The sequence below is a fragment of the Doryrhamphus excisus genome, chromosome 15, assembly GCF_030265055.1.
Source record: "Doryrhamphus excisus isolate RoL2022-K1 chromosome 15, RoL_Dexc_1.0, whole genome shotgun sequence".
NCBI lineage: Eukaryota > Metazoa > Chordata > Actinopteri > Syngnathiformes > Syngnathidae > Doryrhamphus > Doryrhamphus excisus.
The window spans coordinates 6,338,652-6,357,687 of NC_080480.1; the positions used below are offsets into that span (position 1 = coordinate 6,338,652).

Sequence of the window (19,036 nt, forward strand, 5' to 3'; positions counted from 1 at the left end):
CAGCGGGAATGTAGAGCCAATTCCTGCACTCACTCATTCGCTGCAACATCAACACGACTCAAACACAAGCGTGCATTTCTTCTTTTCTACAACACGCATGCAGCACGTACAATCAGCTAGTCATACTTCCAATACTACTCATCTGCCATACCTTTCATTCCCTTCAGGCTAGTATCGACAATACCCATCCTATACTTACTGCTACTACTACTTAGTATACTTCAATGGTTCGTAGTATTACTGCTAATACACATCATGTGTCAGGTAAAAAGTTGTGCATTTCATACAAAACATATCAGTCATTTATTAAGGAAATGATTTACATAAATGAATTATATCATGGGCATGGCAGTTGAGTGGTTAGCGCGCAGACCTCACAGCTAGGAGACCAGGGTTCAATTCCACCCTCGGCCATCTCTGTGTGGAGTTTGCATGTTCTCCCCGTGCATGCGTGGGTTTTCTCCGGGTACTCCGGTTTCCTCCCACATTCCAAAAACATGCAACTCCAAATTGTCCATAGGTATGAATGTGAGTGTGAATGGTTGTTTGTCTATATGTGTCCTGTGATTAGCTGGCGACCAGTCCAGGGTGTACCCTGCCTCTCGCCCGAAGACAGCTGGGATAGGCTCCAGCACACCCCGCGACCCTTGTGAGGAAAAGCGGTAGAAAATGAATTAATTATATTATTCATTCATTTAAGTATTTTTATGTATTTGAAAGTATATTGAAGAAGTGGGGTGAATTAAATGAGAGTATCATGTCAACTATGTGACAATGGAATTTTAAAGAAGGTGCTCAAAGAAAGGATGAATCGACTGAAAGAAAACTTAAGCTAACATCTTAGCATGACTACGTTCACCATTGCTCATCCTCTCATGACCTCAGTATCCAAAGTGTGTGCACTGTCATTGGAGGACCGACATAGAGCATGATGAGCTGGTATCGGAAGTGTGGATATGTGTCACATCTGACCTGGTCTAAGTCTGCCTGGTTAGATGACCACAACAAAAGGACACACAGCAGAAAACTAACTTGCATTCACACTTAAACGCGCCGGATGTGTTGTTAGCACATCAACCTGTATCGTCGGGTGTGTATTACTCTCTACAGCACAGGCGATCAATAAATGAAAGCTTTGTTTTGGGGTCTCCATCACAGCCACGCTTTCACCAAGGAGGACTGTTGAGGCTTCCATTGAAGTGATGGGCCGTGCCTCTGTGTCATGATCCCAGCTGGTGGAGATGAATGACTCGGGAATGCTACTCAACCGGTCCAACAGTCCAGGCAGCAGACATTCCCATCATAGTCCCGTCCTGATGGAGCTTTTACCTTTTATCACACATACCACCTCTCTGACTGGTTGCTTTCATGACAACCTCGCTTCACTCGTCTCACTCAGGCTGCCGTTTACCACAGACCTGGCCACAAAGGACTGCTGGTTTTGCAGGGGCTATGTTCCTGTTTCCAGAGTGGACATAAAAACTGACATAGAATACAAACAAAAAATGTTGTAATATGAGGAAAACATAACAGCATTTTAGTAGCATAAAGTTTCAGATAATGAGCTTTGCGCATTTGGAAGTGATCCCTGAAAGATGTTTGGGATGGCTCTGAACGCTCTCTTTCAGAGAGTTTATTCGAACACGGGCTCATTGTGATTTCACAGTGATTTCACAGAGCCAGACTTTCTCATATGGGCATGCCCATATGCAAGTATAAGCTGTTAGCTGCACAAGCTGAGTGGCACCAATCACAACAGAGTGGGCGTTCCTGCAGGCGGGCTATGGATGGAATAAATGAAAACAGACCTTTTGGAAATGGAATGTGCAGATTCTGGAAGATCTAGAAAGCTTTCTGTGGGGGTTATGGTGTGGAACTGCTCTACGGGAGTCCACAACTCAATACAAAGTCACAAAATGAGTATAATAGGTCCCCCTTTAAGACGAAAGTTGACATATTTGGAAGATGCAGCAAAATTTGGGTTGGTGCTGATAGTAGGCTTTTTCACCAAATGTTTTTCTAGAAACCTATGGAACTTCAACCTGACTTTTAAACACTAAGTTTGGAGCTCACTGCTGCAGAATACACATATCCTGCTCTGATGGCATGAAGAGTGCATACTATGCTAGCTGGCCTCATTCATACAGTATGCGTACAGTGAGATGTTCATACGCAGTCCGTATGTGCATTGACTTGCCACGCCTGAGCCGAGCAGCATTCCACAGAGGAGGCCAGGAGAGTCAGTTATGTTGGATGTTACACTCGGCCGGCCTACAAGATTCACACTCCAGTGACAAAAATACACTCTCATCATGCAACCATCCTAATCTAGACATATTTACCATGCAATGTACATTTGAAATGAGAGTGATGACTGTCATATGATGACTGTAAAGCTGTAAATGTTCCTGTTCATTCATTGCGTCGTGGTTGTTCTATTTACCTCCTTCTTGATCCGCCCTTTTGTCTTTCCTGCCATTGTCTCCCAAGTCAGGCCACCGTGACTTTGTGCACTATGCTCTCTGGTTTGTGGCGTTTCAGTGGTTCCACAGCCGACCGCCAGAAGTGAATTTCTGCCAAGTAGGATTCAATATCAGTACATAGAATATTTTCATTGTTACAGCAAAAGACAGCCTGTCTTTCTAAATAGGTCTTTTACCACTAGAAGATATCCAAAATAGACAAAGCACGGGTGTCCAAAGGTTTTCCAGCAAGGGCCAAGGGTGGAAGGGCCAGTTGGATGCTTTGGAAAGCCTATGCTAACACGTGATATATGGATATTTCAAACAAAAAACAACATCTCATAATATTATGGCTTGTTTCTTGAAGATTTCATCTATATGTTACTAAAATAACATTTTCCTCATTAACATGATGAGTTGAGTTTATTGTTGCAGAATTGCATCTTTTCTTCTTCTTTAGTTTAGCTTTAGTTGTTGTTGCATAATATTACAAATTGTAAAACAATAGCATCTTTTGTCTTTAATAGTTCAACAATACACTGCTAAAATTATGTTTTTTCCCCCTTCATAATATTGCGTAATTCTTGTACTGGGACTGGGAACTTTTTTGCTATTAATATTTTGACATTATTCTTGTGAAATTACTGCTGATTTTCCCGTGTTTGCTTTTATTTTTAGCTTTCATGTTAAATTGTTTGTTTTTGGAATGTGTCGCGGGCCAATAAAAAACAAGCTGTGGGCAACAGATAGCCCCCAGGCCGCACTTTGGACACCCTTGCTTTAAAGTGTCAGAATTGTTTTTTATTAAAAACTCAGCTATGATACAAATAACATGTACTAGTACTTGTGCATTGCAACAATAACGGTGGTAGACAAGACACCTCTCATGACTGTAAATAAATGTGGAACCTGCAGAAGAAGTGCAGTCGTCTGCTAGATCCAGCTCTTCATCTCCAGTGCTGACACGTTGGGAGAGCTTGGGAGCAATAGGAGCAATGACATAAGGTTTGGGAAACATGCCAACCACTGGCTGAAGGAAGATGACATAACCAGGAACACGAGCAGGAACAGGAAATGTAGTCTTTACCAGCTGCTGTGGAGGAAACATCACCGATGGTGATGAAGACTGCTTTCTGAAAGCCGCAATAGCAAAAAGTAAACAGTGGAAACCCAGAGCCCCCTTTAATGCTAAAGTCAATAGTGCAAAACAATAAAAGGTAAGATAGTATTCAATTCCTTATCCAACATATAATAATATCAATATAATACATGTCAAATTGATACAGTATAAGAATATATGGAATGCATTTCAATGACACAACTAAAAAATATCGAACCCATCGTGCTATGATTGATCTGATAATGTTACTACATCGTTGGTATCTAAAGTAACTGCATCGATCCCCCCGCCTCTTGGCCAGTCGGACTTGTTCAGCCAGTGCACGAGTGGCAGTATGCGTGCTTGTGTGCGTGCTTCTGTGCGTGCGCGCCGTCAGCCGAGCATACCTGCCAAAGGGTAGGGCGTGGCCACTGCGGCCCCGCCCCCTTGTATGCCGCCTGTCAGCGAGACAGGTGACAGGAGTCAAAAAGTGACTTTTCCAAGCAATGGGCGCAGTGTAGCGTGCGTAATTGGGACGCTTCGACACAGTCAAGCGTGTGTGGACTCAGAGGACACACACACACACACACACAGGGACCTGCCTACACTACAAAACACCGGCTAGCTGTCCGACCCGCAGGACACCGGTCAGCCGACAACATGATCAAGAGAAAAAGCAAAGGAGGTTCCGCCGTCGTAACACCGACCAAAGCAACGTAAGTCTTTGCTCTTTCTATTCTGCTGCTTTCTGACCTCACTTCTGACCTCTATTATTTACATAGTAACTTTTAAGAACACCATAAGGCAGCACACACAAGCTTTTCGCGCCTCCGGAACCAGCAGGGAATGGTGGAATTGATTGTTGACGTTCTCCTTCGATTATAGCTCAAACTTTGCAGCAAAGATGACTTGTCATTATGAAATTCGATAAGATTCACCTCCAGAACCCTCCCCTTCTCTCTTGAATATGCCTCACACGCAATCTTGAAGGAAATGTAAAGTATAAAATGTATAGATACTCGCCACTAATGCATGCTAATGTAAGATGACCGTGAATGGCGAAGTAGCAAACAAACTATGGTGCGTTCAAGGACTCCCAAACAAACTAAATCGCTACATTGTAAATATGTAAAAGTTGTGGTCTTTTTTTAACAGTGGCACATGTGTATTTTATACATATTTGTAAATGATCGCCCTCATAGGGGGAATAAGATGTGTTTTCTTTGGAAATAGGCCAAAAATACACATTAAAAAATCAAAAATCCATGAACTGCGAGGATGTATATCCATGGACAACATAGTGTATACTGGATGTTTAGCATGCATGCAAGCACATTCGATCCAACTTGAGCAATGCTACTTATCTCCAATCATGAATGGAATGTGTGTGTATGTGTGTGTGTGTGTGGGGGGGGGGGTGTTAAAAGGCAGTCTATTAGTTTGCATAATATGTTGAGGTGAGGGTGTGGTGCGGTTGTAAAGTTGTAGTAACTGGTTTGATAGGTTGAGCTGGTCCACCTTTGCAAGACAATGTGGAAGGAAATGCTTGCAGCCTCTCCCACAGTGCTGAGCGCATTTAGCCCAGTTCACTTTATCATCATTTCATGACAACATCATCTCCTCAGCCTGCTCTCTCAGGATTCAAGCCGCCCCTGTATTTGCATACAATCACATGATATGTGCATAAAAGAAAACATGCAGGAGATTCTTGTCCACAATGTCAAATAAGGGAATAAAAACAAAATACAACAGAGATTTGAGGCAGGTTTAAAATTATTTTAAAAGTGTAATAAATTCTTTAAAATAGTAGCTGCTAAAAGGACCAAATGATTTTTGATTTTTGGTCCCATCAATGAGTTTTCCTGTCACTCAGCGCGAATTAGGGAGGACCTCAAAAATAATCTAGTCAGTAATAACAGAATAACATCTAATGTTCTTGTTGAAAATAGTTTTCCTCTGTGTCATAAAATACATTTTTCCTCCATGATACAGTAATGGCCTATTTATGGTGATTCATTGATTCCACACCCGACTATGATAAGTGAATTCACGCCAGCTGGGGTTCCTTATTTTTCTTGTTAGAGCACAGAAAACTTGTTTATGATCTTTTTAACATTGTTTGACCTTTAAAATGAGGGTTGTAACATTATTAGAGCTCTCTAGACATGAAATAACACCCCTATAGTCACCTTAATGCTCCTATTATCCAATATAGTAGCCATGGTAAAAGAAGATGCAATATACTGTAGATTTGCATACGTTAGCCTTGGGAGGATTCCTCCTTGTGGTTTGTTTTGTACATCTGGTTTCTGTACAGTACGTCCTGTGATGCTAATGTCTCATCAGTGTAACATTACTGACACCTAGTGACGAGTGTCGTAATCCTACATGTCATCACATCATTGAATGCGTCTTCTGAATGACTTTTATTTGTCTTTTAGTTCATGTAGTCATTTGCATGTTTGAAGGTGCTAAACTTGGGCAAAAAATACATAAAATGTCCATAGATGTGCATATATGTTAGACTAATAATAGGCTGTATTCAACGAGGAAACAGCATGATTTATTCATGAATATATTTTTGGCAAACCGTGAAAGACTGAAGGTGGGAAATTCGAAGCGTGAAGTGGCGAGGGATTACTATATAATCTAAATATGTCACTGAGGTGCTTGATTGTTCCCCTTATTACGGTAATTTGTTCCTACTCCTGAGTAGAAAAAAACGACAAGAAAAGTCTGCACTGTTTAACAAGTATTTTCACGTTGCAATGCATGGAGAGCACGTGATGATGGCAAGAAAGGAGAGCAGCAAGAGTCCACACCCACCATGACACTCGTACTGCAGCCTTCTGGTTCCAGTTAGGTCATTCCCTGGCTGGAAACATCTGTACTGGATGTTGTGCTGGTGCCAGGACTTTCCCAGAACCAGCAGCAAGCAAGGAACCCTACGACAACATGTTTGGAGAAGAAACACGCAAGGAAACCATGACACTTCCCACACTTGTTCCAGCTCAATTGCAGCTTAGGAGAAGGCCACTATTCATTACAACATGCACATTTCTGCTCTCGTTCTGTTTTTCTGTGTTTCCTGGTGCAGATTAAAGACATGCAAAGGAGAAGCAGCATGTGTTTGCACACAGAACCTGTTGACTGCAAGTGTTGTTTGCCATTGTGGTTTTGTGACCCAAGGAGACCAGAAACACCCCTGGGCTGTTTTTGCTTTGGCGAGAAAGGCTGCTGTCAGACTGTCAAACAGGAGGCTTCACACGCCAGCCCAAACTTGCTTTGGTTCGGCTTGATATCAAAACACAGAAGAGGCTGGCATGAAAGTTGACCTCCAAGATCCATGCATGCATGCATGCATGCAGAGGGACTTATGGCGAATCTCTTTCACGCTGAGACCGAGTGGGTGCGAATGTGCATGAGCATATGAAGGCTAGACAGACATACAGTACGCATCACCTGTCTCTCACGCACGCACACACACAGATTTTTAGCATAGGCCCCATGGCAGGTGTGGTTACCTGCGCATTATCTGCAGGCTTTCATAGTCCACATAAAATCTTTTTCATTCAAAAAATATTATATGTTTTACTTTTTCCAAATTTAATATAATATTAAAATTTTTCAACAAGTTAAAATATATTTAAAATAGAAAATTATTGTAAATAATTATGTAAATAATTTATAATAGGCTTGAATACATTTATTATTTATTATTTGTTTTTTTCCAGGCTTTTTGAGTTTGACACAGGTGTCCCTCGTGTTTGTCACCTTTTGCAGCCAAACACTGATTGGATGCGTTCATGGCATTTGCAGTATAATAATAATAATAATTTTCATATCATAGTCCCTAAACGTGTATGGAGTCATGCTGTGCCCTGGAATACCAATACAGTACGAAGGTTTTTGGTAAAAATCCTCTTCTGGTGCATTTTGTGCTTTCTCCAGTGTTAGTTGGGAGGAGGCGTTATGAGAACACACACTTGACAGCAAACTGGCCCGGCTGGTTTTTGCTCCCTTCCTATGTGGGAGCAGACACGCCTCCAAAGCTGTGCAGCGCTATCTGTGGCTTGGACTGACATCACCGCCATGTGTGTCAAAGTGCACCAGTGCTCTACCAGGGCAGGGGGCGCAGATTTGATGAAGTTCATCATTTGAATAAAGATGACTTGTTGGGTTGGAACAGTTGGACAAATATCACAACTTTGATTTCTAGCAATGCAAATGAATACATTTCAGTATATACAGTCACACTTGACTACAACAATAATAACATCACAAATATGACATTTTTAATGGGCGAATCAACTGCTTGCATTCTTCGCTCATGATCCTAACCTTCCACAAAAAGCGATGCTGTGCTGTACTACCCATAAAAGATGACCTTGCTCTCTCTCCTCTTTCAGTGTTACCTCCACAGAGCTGACCGCTCTGATCGAGAAGCTACAGAAAAATGCTGATAAAGTGGAGAAGAACATCTACGATGTGGAGCAGAACCTCAACAAGGTAAGAAAAACCTTGTCACAAGTCCTCAGACATATTTTTAATTGTAAAATAAATTCAATAAATGTGGAATCAACAAGTATTTGTTCAGATGTGCAAAATAATGATTTTAATGATGAACGCAGCAAATTAAGGCTGCATGACGTCTTATGCCTGACTCTTCCCCCTCCATTCCTCCCATTGTAGCTTTACATGCACTATCCACCAATCCTAACCCCAAAGCTGTTGTTGCTCAGCTTTAGACTGAGGAGTGTCTTGTTTCAGAAGGATACACTCCAGCCACAATATGTTAGCATTGTTGACTACTACTACCCAGGAAGCAAGCTAAACAGCTAAAACACTGAGTTGCTATAAGAGGATGAAGAGTGATGACCTGCTTGTGTTTGATGAAAAGGATGTGAGTAAGATCAACGAGGGCAAGCAGCCGCTGTATCAGGACGATACCCACAAACGACTCGTCAACTCTTTGGACCTGCTGGCCGGCCTGGATGATGATGCCCTCAACGCCAAACGCCTCCAGCACCCTCAGGCTGAGATGATCGGCCAGGAGTGAGTGCTAATAATCATCTTTTTATTACAGCTGCTGTGCTGGAACATCGCTGACCAACTTTGTGTGTGTGTGTGTGTGTGCAGCATGAAGCAGCTGCGTGAGCGAGTGATGAAGCTGAGGGAGGACCATGACCGCATCTACCAACTCAGCCGCACTGAAGGGGTGCCCACCATCAACTGGGGCAACATGATGGATGAGAAGCTGGTAGGTGATAGGAATCAGAAACCTGGTCTGGTCTTCATCTAGCATCTGGTCTGGTGATCCATGGAATGTTGTAGTGTTTAAAATGCCTTCATAGGTGATGACATGAGTAGCATTAGCTACTATCAGCAACACCTCATGTCTCCTTCTGTCCTTCCCAGGACAACCTGAGCAACAAGGGCTTCGGCCAGGACCTTCCATCTGTGGAGAATGAGGTGGAGGACCACAACATCTTCCACAGTGAGGTGGAGGCTTTGGCGCCTCACATTTCTGCTGGTGGTGACAAGGTACACACAAGTACTTTCAATCATAAAAGTCACTTTGACTCATATTTATAAAAGTAGTATCTACCTGTAATTGGAGGCTTTGTGACTTCACACGAATACACCCAACATCCCATTGTTGACATGGCAACCATGTGCTTATTTGTGCAGGAATACGTCAGCGGCCTCCAGATGAAGTACAATAAACTCCTGGTAATGCAATCACACACTATCATGTATATGTTGGTGTACTGTGTACTACATCACACTCCAAATATATTACACACAACAGTATTACACAACATCATATACTGCCAAATCAATGCAGATTGTTTTTATAGCACTTAGTGCTATCTTGCTCTTTGCTAGCATGTTAGCTGTTAGTATTGTTGTTAAAGCCCTCATTTTTGGTTGTTTGTGTATATTTACTAAAAGTTGTTTCCCACAGGCCCTTTCCAGCGATCGTCAGCGCCACCTGCTGAGCCTGCGTGATTACATGCAGCGCTGCACCAATGAGTTGTACTGGATGGACCAGCAGGCTGAGGAGAGAATCAACTACGACTGGAGTGATGCCAACTTGGACTACCCTGCCCGCCAGAGGCAGTATGAGGTGCGCAAACAACACATGAAGGTTTTTTTTAAAAATGTAAACCCATTAAAAGTACGCCACAATGTCTGGCCACTTCAAATGTTGAATTTGCTCTTAAAGGGGACCTGTGATGCTTTTTCCACTTTTCTGACATATAAATGTAGTTAGAATGTTGTATTCCCATGTTAAACCATGACAAAGTGTCAGATAATGAGCTTGAGAAGCTTGAGAAGTTTGGGACTTGAGTGAGTGGGACCAATCACAGCAGAGTGGCCGTGACTGGAGGCAATTCAAGAGCATTTTGGAAATCCAGCTGGAATAGGTGCAGATTCTGGAGAATCTAGAACGTTTTCTGTGTGGGTTATGGTCTGTAGCTGCTCTTTAGGAGTACACAACTCAATAAAAATAAGCATAATAGGTCCCCTTTAAGGGCGGCACGGTGGACGAGTGGTTAGCGCACAGACTTCACAGCTAGGAGACCAGGGTTCAATTCCACCCTCGGCCATCTCTGTGTGGAGTTTGCATGTTCTCCCCGTGCATGCGTGGGTTTTTTCTGGGTTTCTGGTTTCCTCCCACATTCCAAAAACATGCTAGGTTAATTGGCGACTCCAAATTGTCCATAGGTATGAATGTGAGTGTGAATGGTTGTTTGTCTATATGTGCCCTGTGATTGGCTGGCCACCAGTCCAGGGTGTACCCTGCCTCTCGCCCAAAGACAGCTGGGATAGGCTCCAGCACCCCCTGCGACCCTCGTGAGGAAAAGCGGTAGAAAATGAATGAATGAAGGTCCCCTTTAAAGAAAACAGGGATTGCTCCACTCCAGTCAGAGATGCCAGGATGCCTGGCCAGTCATAACGGCAAACGCCTGTAAATGTATGAATACATCTGTCTTGTCCCAACAGAACTTTATTGGCAAATGTCTGGAGTCCAAGGAGGCCACCATCACCAAACTCAATGACGATGGAGAAAAGATGATTGCTGCAAAGCATCCAGGGGCAAATGTTATTGAGGTACCGCCTCCTATGCTTCTTTTCTTTACATGTCTTCAATGCATACCATTCTGTACACTGAACAGTGTACGATGAAGATAAAGATAAAGCAGGAGTGTCAAAACTCCCCCCAGCCAGGCCCGTGTAGTGAAAAATGAAAGATATTTTGCAAGTAGATATGCTAAGAGGTCAAATATTGTATATACTGTATCTCAGCTTTGTCAAAAAGCGACTATAATGCAGTCTGGAATAAGCCACAATACACTCTCTGGCTTAGTTAATCCAGAACTCTGTGGCGTGGCTTTTAACAGGAACCAAAAAAGGTAGCACAAATGTTTGTTTTACGATTGATTCCCAGATTTTATTACATCATCCAAATGTGTGTCTTTTGTCAAATATTTGCTTTTTTTGTTTAATTTGCCCTCTATGACGTGCAATAAACTAACAAAGAACCCATGGCCTATCTTTGTGTTCTCTGGGCCTGTAGTAGCATTGATGTGTTGTGGTTTCCAGGCTCACATGGAGGCGGTGCATGCTGACTGGAAGGAGTACCTGAATCTGCTCATCTGTGAGGAAAACCACCTGAAACACATGGATGAATACCACAAGGTGGGATGCAGTCAGTGCTTGCGTTAAGTCACCTGAGCCGACACACATGCACGCATGTAAAGCTATCTCCACCGTGTGTGTTTTAGTTCCACAAGGAGGCGCGCGACACCCAAGACCTGCTGAAGCGTCTGGACACGGATGTCAAACAGAAGTACAACCCCGAGTTCAAAGATGTGTACCAGATGGAGGGTCTGATCAGAGAGCTGGATGTAAGTTTTTATTCTTCTTCCGTCCACGTTCTTGGCTAAAATGGCCCCCGTGCGCTTGTGCAGGACCAGTCCAAGGCCATGGAGCACTTCGACGAGAGGGTCGGGGCTCTTCAGAAGCGCGGCTTGCAAGTCTTACCTCTGAAGTACCGACGAGACACCCCCCAGAAGCTTCTGCCCGTCGAGTCTCTCTGCGATTTTGACACTGACGAGGTACGTAAGCTGGCATCGGCACACACACCCACCTTTGGGATTAGTTCTGAGATTCTTTCTCAGCAAGTATTATTGACTTCCACAGCTGTCATTTCATACATTTTAACCACACATCAACTTCTTGCCTTGTGGTTCACCCACTGATGCACATGCATTTCTAACCCGCAAGGCATGCTGGATAACTTCCTCTTGGGGAAACATTGGCTTCCCAACATGCCTTGTGGGTGAATGATCATCAGTTCCCAAAGAAAGCATGACACATTGCACTTTTTGGATGGGCGCAGGGGCAAATCACTCGGGGGAATAGATACACTCTGCTTCGCAACAACGGACCCAAGTGGGACGTGAAGGACGCATCTGGACAGAAGATCTCCGCTCCGGCCATCTGTTTCATCATTCCCCCCACAGACACGGAGGCGGTGGCCATCTCTGACAAGTGAGTTTGATGTGATATTGGTGGACTGGACAGCACACGCTCCTTAATAACACTTGATGTACGTGCTGACAGCCTGGCCACACAGCAGACTTCCATCAAGCAGAAGATGGGAGACAGCAAAGGAGCTCTGCTCAAACGTTTTGATGAGCTGAAGAAGGCCAGCGGTGGTGCAGGTACGCTACTTTTTTCATGTGTTTCACACACAACAACATTCCCTCAACATTATTCATGTCATAATCATTGAAATAAATCATTACATTTTTATGTAATTTTATAATAATTACTTTCAATATTTTGCATTATTATTTTTAATTGAAGGTAATATAAATCAATAATAAAAATCTATCAATTTAATTAATTCATTGTTTAATTGAATTTGATAATATAATTTTTCATGAATTAATTATAATAATATAATTATTATAATAACGGTAATGAATTTTTAATTAATAGAATTTTTGTAGATTTCATATAATAATAGTTGCATGACATGAACATTCAACATTCATGAACATTCCGCATTTTTTCAAAAATGATCAAATGTGTGTTACATTATTTTTCAAACAGTGGGTAACATGAGTACATTTAAGAATCATTGATATCAATAATTCATGTAATAATAATAATATTTGATGGAAGGTGACAGTTAAGTAGTACTTAAGTGTTTTGTGAGCAGACAAGCAGGAGCAGCAGTGCCGCCAGATGATGGCAGGTCTTGACAAGGTTGCGGGTGATCTGGACAAACAGGAAAAGGCCATTCAAGCTCGACTCCGTCCCCCGCTGGAGCTGAAGAAGCCTTTGCAGGATAGCAGCGACCGCCTGCAGGATCTGAGGGTGATCACACAGCCTGCCGTTGCTTTTGCATTCAGACATTGTAGTTTTAGCAGCTCACCATGCATCCTTTTTCTCCAGGATATTGCCAATGCCGTCCACAGAATCGAGCCAGAAAAGACCTCCAAAGTGCAGGAGGCCAAGAATTTTTTGGTGTCAAACCCGACATCCGCCAGCGCTCCGCACCTTCACAGCAAAGTCGACGAGGTCAACAGGAAGTACGATAACTTGGAGCAGCTTCTGCAGAGCAGTCAGGAAAAGTACGCAGCTCAGCATCATCTAGAAATCTTTTTTTATCACGCCAACATTCGTTTACATCTCGCTTTCTTTAGAATGAAGAATTCCAACCAGCTTGAGGCTTCGCTTCAAAATGGCAAAACTTTGCTGTCCGGCTACGAGAACAGACTGGCCAGGGAGGACGTTGCCCCTTCAGACTTGTCCTCTTTGGAAAAAGCTCAGCGCGAGCTTGCGGTAAGGTATTTTTATAATGTAGGTTATATACAGTACATTATCACATACTACAGTATTAATTGGCCCTGTACCCTAGAAACCGCCCATGAATGATACGGGAAAAGGCCGAAATGATACTGTGTCAAAGCCCAGGGCAGTGATACTGATAAAATATAGAGTTTAACCATGTCCAGTATGAGCCCCCGTAGCTGTCCACTCATAGCGCGCTGCTCTGGTATCGTGCCCGTGAAACAACCAATCAGAGAACAGCACACGAGCGTGAACACACAGCGTTTGTTTTGCTGCCGTCTGTGCTCTGTCAACATGTCAGCGGTTAAATAGTAAATAGTATAGTAAATATTAGTATAATAGTAAATATTAAATAGTACATGATAATTAGCGCATGATTAAATAGTATGTGATAATAAGATCAGATAATAAGATAAGTAAGATAATAAGATAAGTATCACACTTGGGGGCATGATACCTGGCCTGATACCAGACAAAACATGTGATAACCTATAAGTATATACTGTACATACCTACCACATATGTCCACTACGTGTTATAGTTTGCGACAACTGGTGCTGAAATGTGTAATAAATGAAAGAAGGAAGCTGGTGTTTGAACTGTAGACATACAGCAGTAAAAGGACAGTGCCTTTAAAGGTTGTATTTCTTTGCGTTTCCTTTCTTTCCATATTACATTTCACTGATGTCCCTTTGTACACGGGCAGGACATTGCATCAAATCTGAGGTCCAAGAGGTCGATGGTTAGCGACACGGAACAGAACCTCCGCTCGGCCAAAAGCAGCTGCGACCAAATGGCCATCAAGTTCCAGGAGCATTGCCCGGACATCGAGAGGCAGGAAGCCGACGTCCAGAAGCTCAACAAGCGTTTCAACATCCTCAACAATCAGATCGACACCAGGTCAGCCAAGGCCATAAACGCAACATCCGGTCCCCAATTCTCTTTTTGACCTTTGTGCTGTGCTCCCAGGTCTCAGAGTTTGCAGAGGGCGAAGATGTCGTACAATAACTACCGCAATGATTACAACAACCTGAACAACTGGCTTGCTCGCGTCCCAAACTACGAGCCGTCTGAAACAGACGACATCAGACAACTGGAGACCAAGCTGAAAAATCAGAGGGTAAGCGGGACTGGATTGCTGCCAAAAGCACCGCTGTCACACTCAAAATCACCCCAGGGTCGGATTATGTGACTCGTCTGCCGTGCAGCGTTAACAAAATATATTTAACAATTTTTTGCTCAATGAATTTGTTGTTAGTTTTGACAGAAAAGTTGTTATTTTTTGTCAAAGCCAAATTAAAATGATTAAAATGATTCTTTCTGACTTTCTGATATTACTATGTTCATGAAAAATAATAATACGTTATGATTTATTCTGAATAAAATGATTAGAAGAGGCCCTGTCAGAGATGTGACCCATGGTGGAAAGCAGTTTGACGCCCATGTGCTAAAGCTCTTGTGCTGTTTGTGGATTTCCTCTTTCATCTGCAGAACCTGCTGTCTGATATTACAAGAAAGGAATCCGACATGAACAATGTCTCCAAAAATGGTCGACTTTACCAGCAAGCTATCAAAGTAAGTCCTTTTTTACACCAAGCCAGTGATAGCTAAAAATATATAAATACATATGTACACTGTGTATATAGCGTAATAACACTTCATTGATTGATGTTTGCAGGACTATGAGACAGAAACAGAGAAGTTCCGATCCATACTGGACCTGAATGATGGCCTGGTACCTCAGACGTACAAGCGGAGCAGACTGGAATCTCCTGCACTGGCAGTCAAAGCAGAGGTCAGTATGTCAGTATTTATGGTGGTCGGGTCTAGTAGCGATGGACCGCCACAAAGGAAGGGTTCCTGTATTGGTCTGAGGGAGGGGAAAAAAGCCCCCCATCTGGAATATAAAATGTTCTTGTCATGTACTTTGCAGGAAGCTGCCATTGAGGCCAAGTTCACGGAGGTCAACGCTGTCAACAAGCAAAGGCTGCAAAATCTGGAGTTCACACACAGCCTTCTCAACCAGGTGACATTTCTACCTACACGGGTGTACAAGTGATGTCAATCCACTCCATCTGTTGTAGACCTAACAGGTTTAAAAAAATACATTATACAGAGAATAAGTGAAGTTTTGCATGCAGAAAAAAATCTAATAATTATTTTCCATACTGCATGTAGTGTATACTGTGCGGTCTACTATGTATACTGTTGTACTATAATATTACTACTGATTTTTATTTTTCTCTAGCAACCAGACATCCCTATGATCCAGGCTTCAAATGTGCAGTCTGTAAATTCTGCTGCCCCGGGGGGGGAGCTTTGGAGGATTAAGAAGCAGTTACAAGACGAGGTTCAGAGGAGAGAGCAGTTGGAGAAGGAGATTGAGACCATCCAGACCGACATATATGTTCTGGAAGGGCAGAAACCTCAGGATACTGTCGTCAAGAAGGAGCTCATCAAGAAAGTTCCTGACCCTCAGCTGGATGAGGAGGTCTACAAGGTCCAACAGAAGCTTTCAGAGGAACGTCGCACCACCCACGTCCTGGAGAATGATCTTGAAGTTCTCAAACTGAAGCTGCGCGGTCTGGAGACAGAGGCAAAGGAGGGGGCACAACAGTACATGGTCAAGGAGGTTCTCCGCATCGAAAGAGACCGCGGTCAGGAAGAGGAGGTGCGCAAGCTTCGGGAAGAGTTGGACGAGCTGAGAAGGCAAAAGTTGATTAAAGATAACGAGCTTATTCAGATACAAAAGCAGGTGACAATCCTGGCAGAGGAAAAGAACAAAGAGCAGGAAGTCATCACCGAAGAGGAGGTCATAAAAGTCCAAAACGATCCCCAACTTGAAACCGAGTACAGACTACTTTTTGACAGGAAGCAAAAAGAAATCGACGGCAGGAAGCAGCTGGAGGATGAACTGCAGTTCCTTCAGGAGAAGCTGCGGAGGCTGGAAAAGGAGAAGTCAATGGCTGAGGAGAAGGTTTCCATCAAGGAGGTGCTAAAAGTGGAGAAAGATGTTGCCCTGGAAAGGGAGGTGGAAAACCTTCGGAGGCAGTATGAAGACGAAAAGGCCAAACGAAGATCATCACAGCGTGAAAAAACTGATCTCCAAAGGAAAATTGTCAGTCTCGAGGAGGAGAAGTCCAAGGTTATCATTCAAGAGAAGATGCGTGAAATCGTGCGCCCCGACCCCAAGGCTGAGAACGAGGTGGCCAATCTACGTCTTGAGCTTGTCGAGCAGCAGAGGCGCTACAAAGACGCCGAGCTGCAGTTGAGGTCGCTGCAGGACGAGCTGACCATGCTCAAGAACAGAGGACCTCAAGTGGAGATCAAGGAGATCATCAAGGAGGTGATCAAATACAAGACAGATCCACAGACAGAACGGGAACTGGAAAGACTTCGCAATGAAATTGTCGACAAAACCCACCAAACTGAGAAATCGGAGATGGAGATCCGCCAACTTAACGACGAAATTCAAAGATGGAAAGAAATGAAACCACAAGTGCAGACCAAAGAGGTGGTCAACGAAGTGCTGCAGTACAGAGAGGATCCAAAGACCAAGGAGGAGATTGAGATCCTGAAAAGGAAACTGGCGGACGAGCAGTCCAAACGTCTGGATCTTGAGAGAGAAAAGTCGTCCCAGGAGGAAAAGATCAGACTGAGGAAGCTCGATCTGTCCCAGGTCAGGGAGAAGATTGTTCAGCAGGAAGTGGTGAAAATGGAAGAGGATGTTCTGCTCAGATCGGAATGTGACACCTTCGTCCAAAACATCAGCAATGAGCAAAGGCAGAAGGACAATCTGAAAGCTGAGCTCTATCAGCTGCAGAGATTGAAGGCCGACTTGGACCAGCAGCTGGAGGAACTCGAACGTGAGCGCAGAGCCAGACGCGAGGCTGAATTGGAGATCCAGAGACTTCGGGTCAAACTTAGTGAACTGGAGATGCGCGACAAAGAGAACCGAGAGAAGGTGACAGTCAAACAGAAGGTGGTCCTGCAGCAGGATCCCCAGCAGGAGAAGGAACACTCCATCCTCAGACTCCAGCTGGATGAAGAACGACATAAGCGCATCCTGCTGGAGAAAGAACTCAACGCACTGATCCAGCAGCATATCACCCTGGAGAAGATGGATGTGAAGGAAAGAATTGTTCGCACTGAGAAGGTCCAAGTTGAGAAGGATCCAGAGGCTGAGCTTGAGATTGAAAACCTGAAGAGGACTCTGGAGGAGGAGAAACGGAGAAAGAGGGACCTTGACCAGGAGTTGATCACCATCACGTCCAGGCTCTCCGAGATGGAGTTTTCCAACACCAAGTCCACCAAGGAGCTGGACTACATCCGAGATGAAAGTAGTCGCTTGCAGCAAGAGAACCAAAGGCTGCAGAATGAAATCCGTAAGCTTCGCTCAGAGATTGAGATCACCAGCAAGGAGACTCAGCTCATCACTGAGTCGGCACCCAGGCAGGACGGAAACCTGGAGCTGAGGCTTGACTCGCTAGCGAGAGAACTTTCTGAGCTCAGAGTCATAACCAGCAAAAAGGATGAGGAGATAGCTGGGCTACAGAAGAATCTGGCAGCCGTGCGAATGAAGCGAGAACAACGAGAGAGTCATCTGCGTCGGTCCATCGTTGTTATCGACCCAGATACCGGCAAGGAGATGCGACCGGAGGAGGCATATAAGCTGGGCCTGATCGACTGGAAGATGTTTGTCAACCTGCAGAGCCAGGAGTGTGACTGGGAGGAGATCTCAGTCAAGGGCCCCAAAGGAGAATCATCCGTCCTCCATGACAGGAAGTCAGGGAAAAAGTTCTCCATCGAGGATGCTTTGAGCCTGGGCCATATCACAAACCATCAGCTTCAGCAGTACATGAACAAGCAGCTCACCATCCAGGAGTTTGGTGCTTTGGTGTCGGGCAAGAACAAGTAAACACATCACGTTTGCATCACTTCATTCTATGCATATCCTTTTTATTCCAACATGCGCTTGCTTTTTAATATCTCCTGACTTGTTTTGTGGTAAACAGGCATATTTGTACTTTTTGATTCTAAAGGCGCTGTGTATTTATTTGCTTCTTAATCCATGCTACTGAATCCTACACACAATGATGCCTCTCCTGACAGACCAATGAATTAAGCATCTAACATGGTGTTGGTAGACCGCCCCGTTGCTGAGCTTTCATGTACTACACTGGGTACGAGGGGGGGACACGGGGGGGTTGTCTTGATTTTTGCCAATGAAGTACATTGGAACATCAGAATGATATTTGTGGGATTTTCCAGGTATCAAATGTATGCTCTCAAAGTCGAAATAAAAGACAAATTTAACTGAGACGCGTGTTTGTGTCATTTTGCATGGTTAGATTTCCTCTCGGGGTAAATGGTAACGGACCACCTAATTCGGGGGGTTTGCTCCCTGCATGACCAGATCACGGGTACATGCAGCCCAAATGACAATCAGCATGTCTGAGTCCATGATTCTAGCCTTAAAAAGGCTTGAGTGTCATCTCCGGGTCAGGGATGAGATCCTGCCCCAAGTGGAGGAGTTGTACCTCGGGGTCTTGTTCACCAGTGAGAGAAGGCGGCTCGGTGAGAGCAACAGGCAGTCTGCAGT

The 19,036-nt window shown here is 43.9% G+C and overlaps 1 protein-coding gene across 1 annotated transcript; it reads left to right on the plus strand.

Annotated features, from left to right (window-relative positions):
* Positions 1 to 4,044: 4,044 nt before the first annotated feature.
* ppl (periplakin) lies at positions 4,045 to 18,754 on the plus strand. Its single transcript, XM_058048109.1, has 22 exons — positions 4,045 to 4,277; positions 7,971 to 8,070; positions 8,462 to 8,616; positions 8,701 to 8,821; positions 8,980 to 9,105; positions 9,253 to 9,294; positions 9,530 to 9,691; positions 10,573 to 10,680; positions 11,173 to 11,268; positions 11,355 to 11,477; positions 11,541 to 11,687; positions 11,972 to 12,123; positions 12,196 to 12,296; positions 12,800 to 12,957; positions 13,036 to 13,214; positions 13,287 to 13,425; positions 14,141 to 14,334; positions 14,404 to 14,554; positions 14,926 to 15,009; positions 15,113 to 15,229; positions 15,368 to 15,460; positions 15,683 to 18,754. The coding sequence occupies exons 1-22, from the start codon at positions 4,222 to 4,224 to the stop codon at positions 18,350 to 18,352; spliced, it is 5,274 nt and encodes a 1,757-aa protein (XP_057904092.1). The 5' UTR covers positions 4,045 to 4,221; the 3' UTR covers positions 18,353 to 18,754.
* The last annotated feature ends 282 nt before the right edge of the window (positions 18,755 to 19,036 follow it).

What these genes read in the sequence shown, in the direction of transcription:
- ppl (XM_058048109.1), top strand. Translation starts at nt 4,222, where the DNA reads ATGATCAAGAGAAAAAGCAAAGGAGGTTCCGCCGTCGTAACACCGACC. An exon ending in ACATGATGGATGAGAAGCTG is followed by an intron (nt 8,822 to 8,979) that starts GTAGGTGATAGG and finishes TGTCCTTCCCAG; the next exon opens with GACAACCTGAGCAACAAGGG. An exon ending in CACTGGCAGTCAAAGCAGAG is followed by an intron (nt 15,230 to 15,367) that starts GTCAGTATGTCA and finishes TGTACTTTGCAG; the next exon opens with GAAGCTGCCATTGAGGCCAA.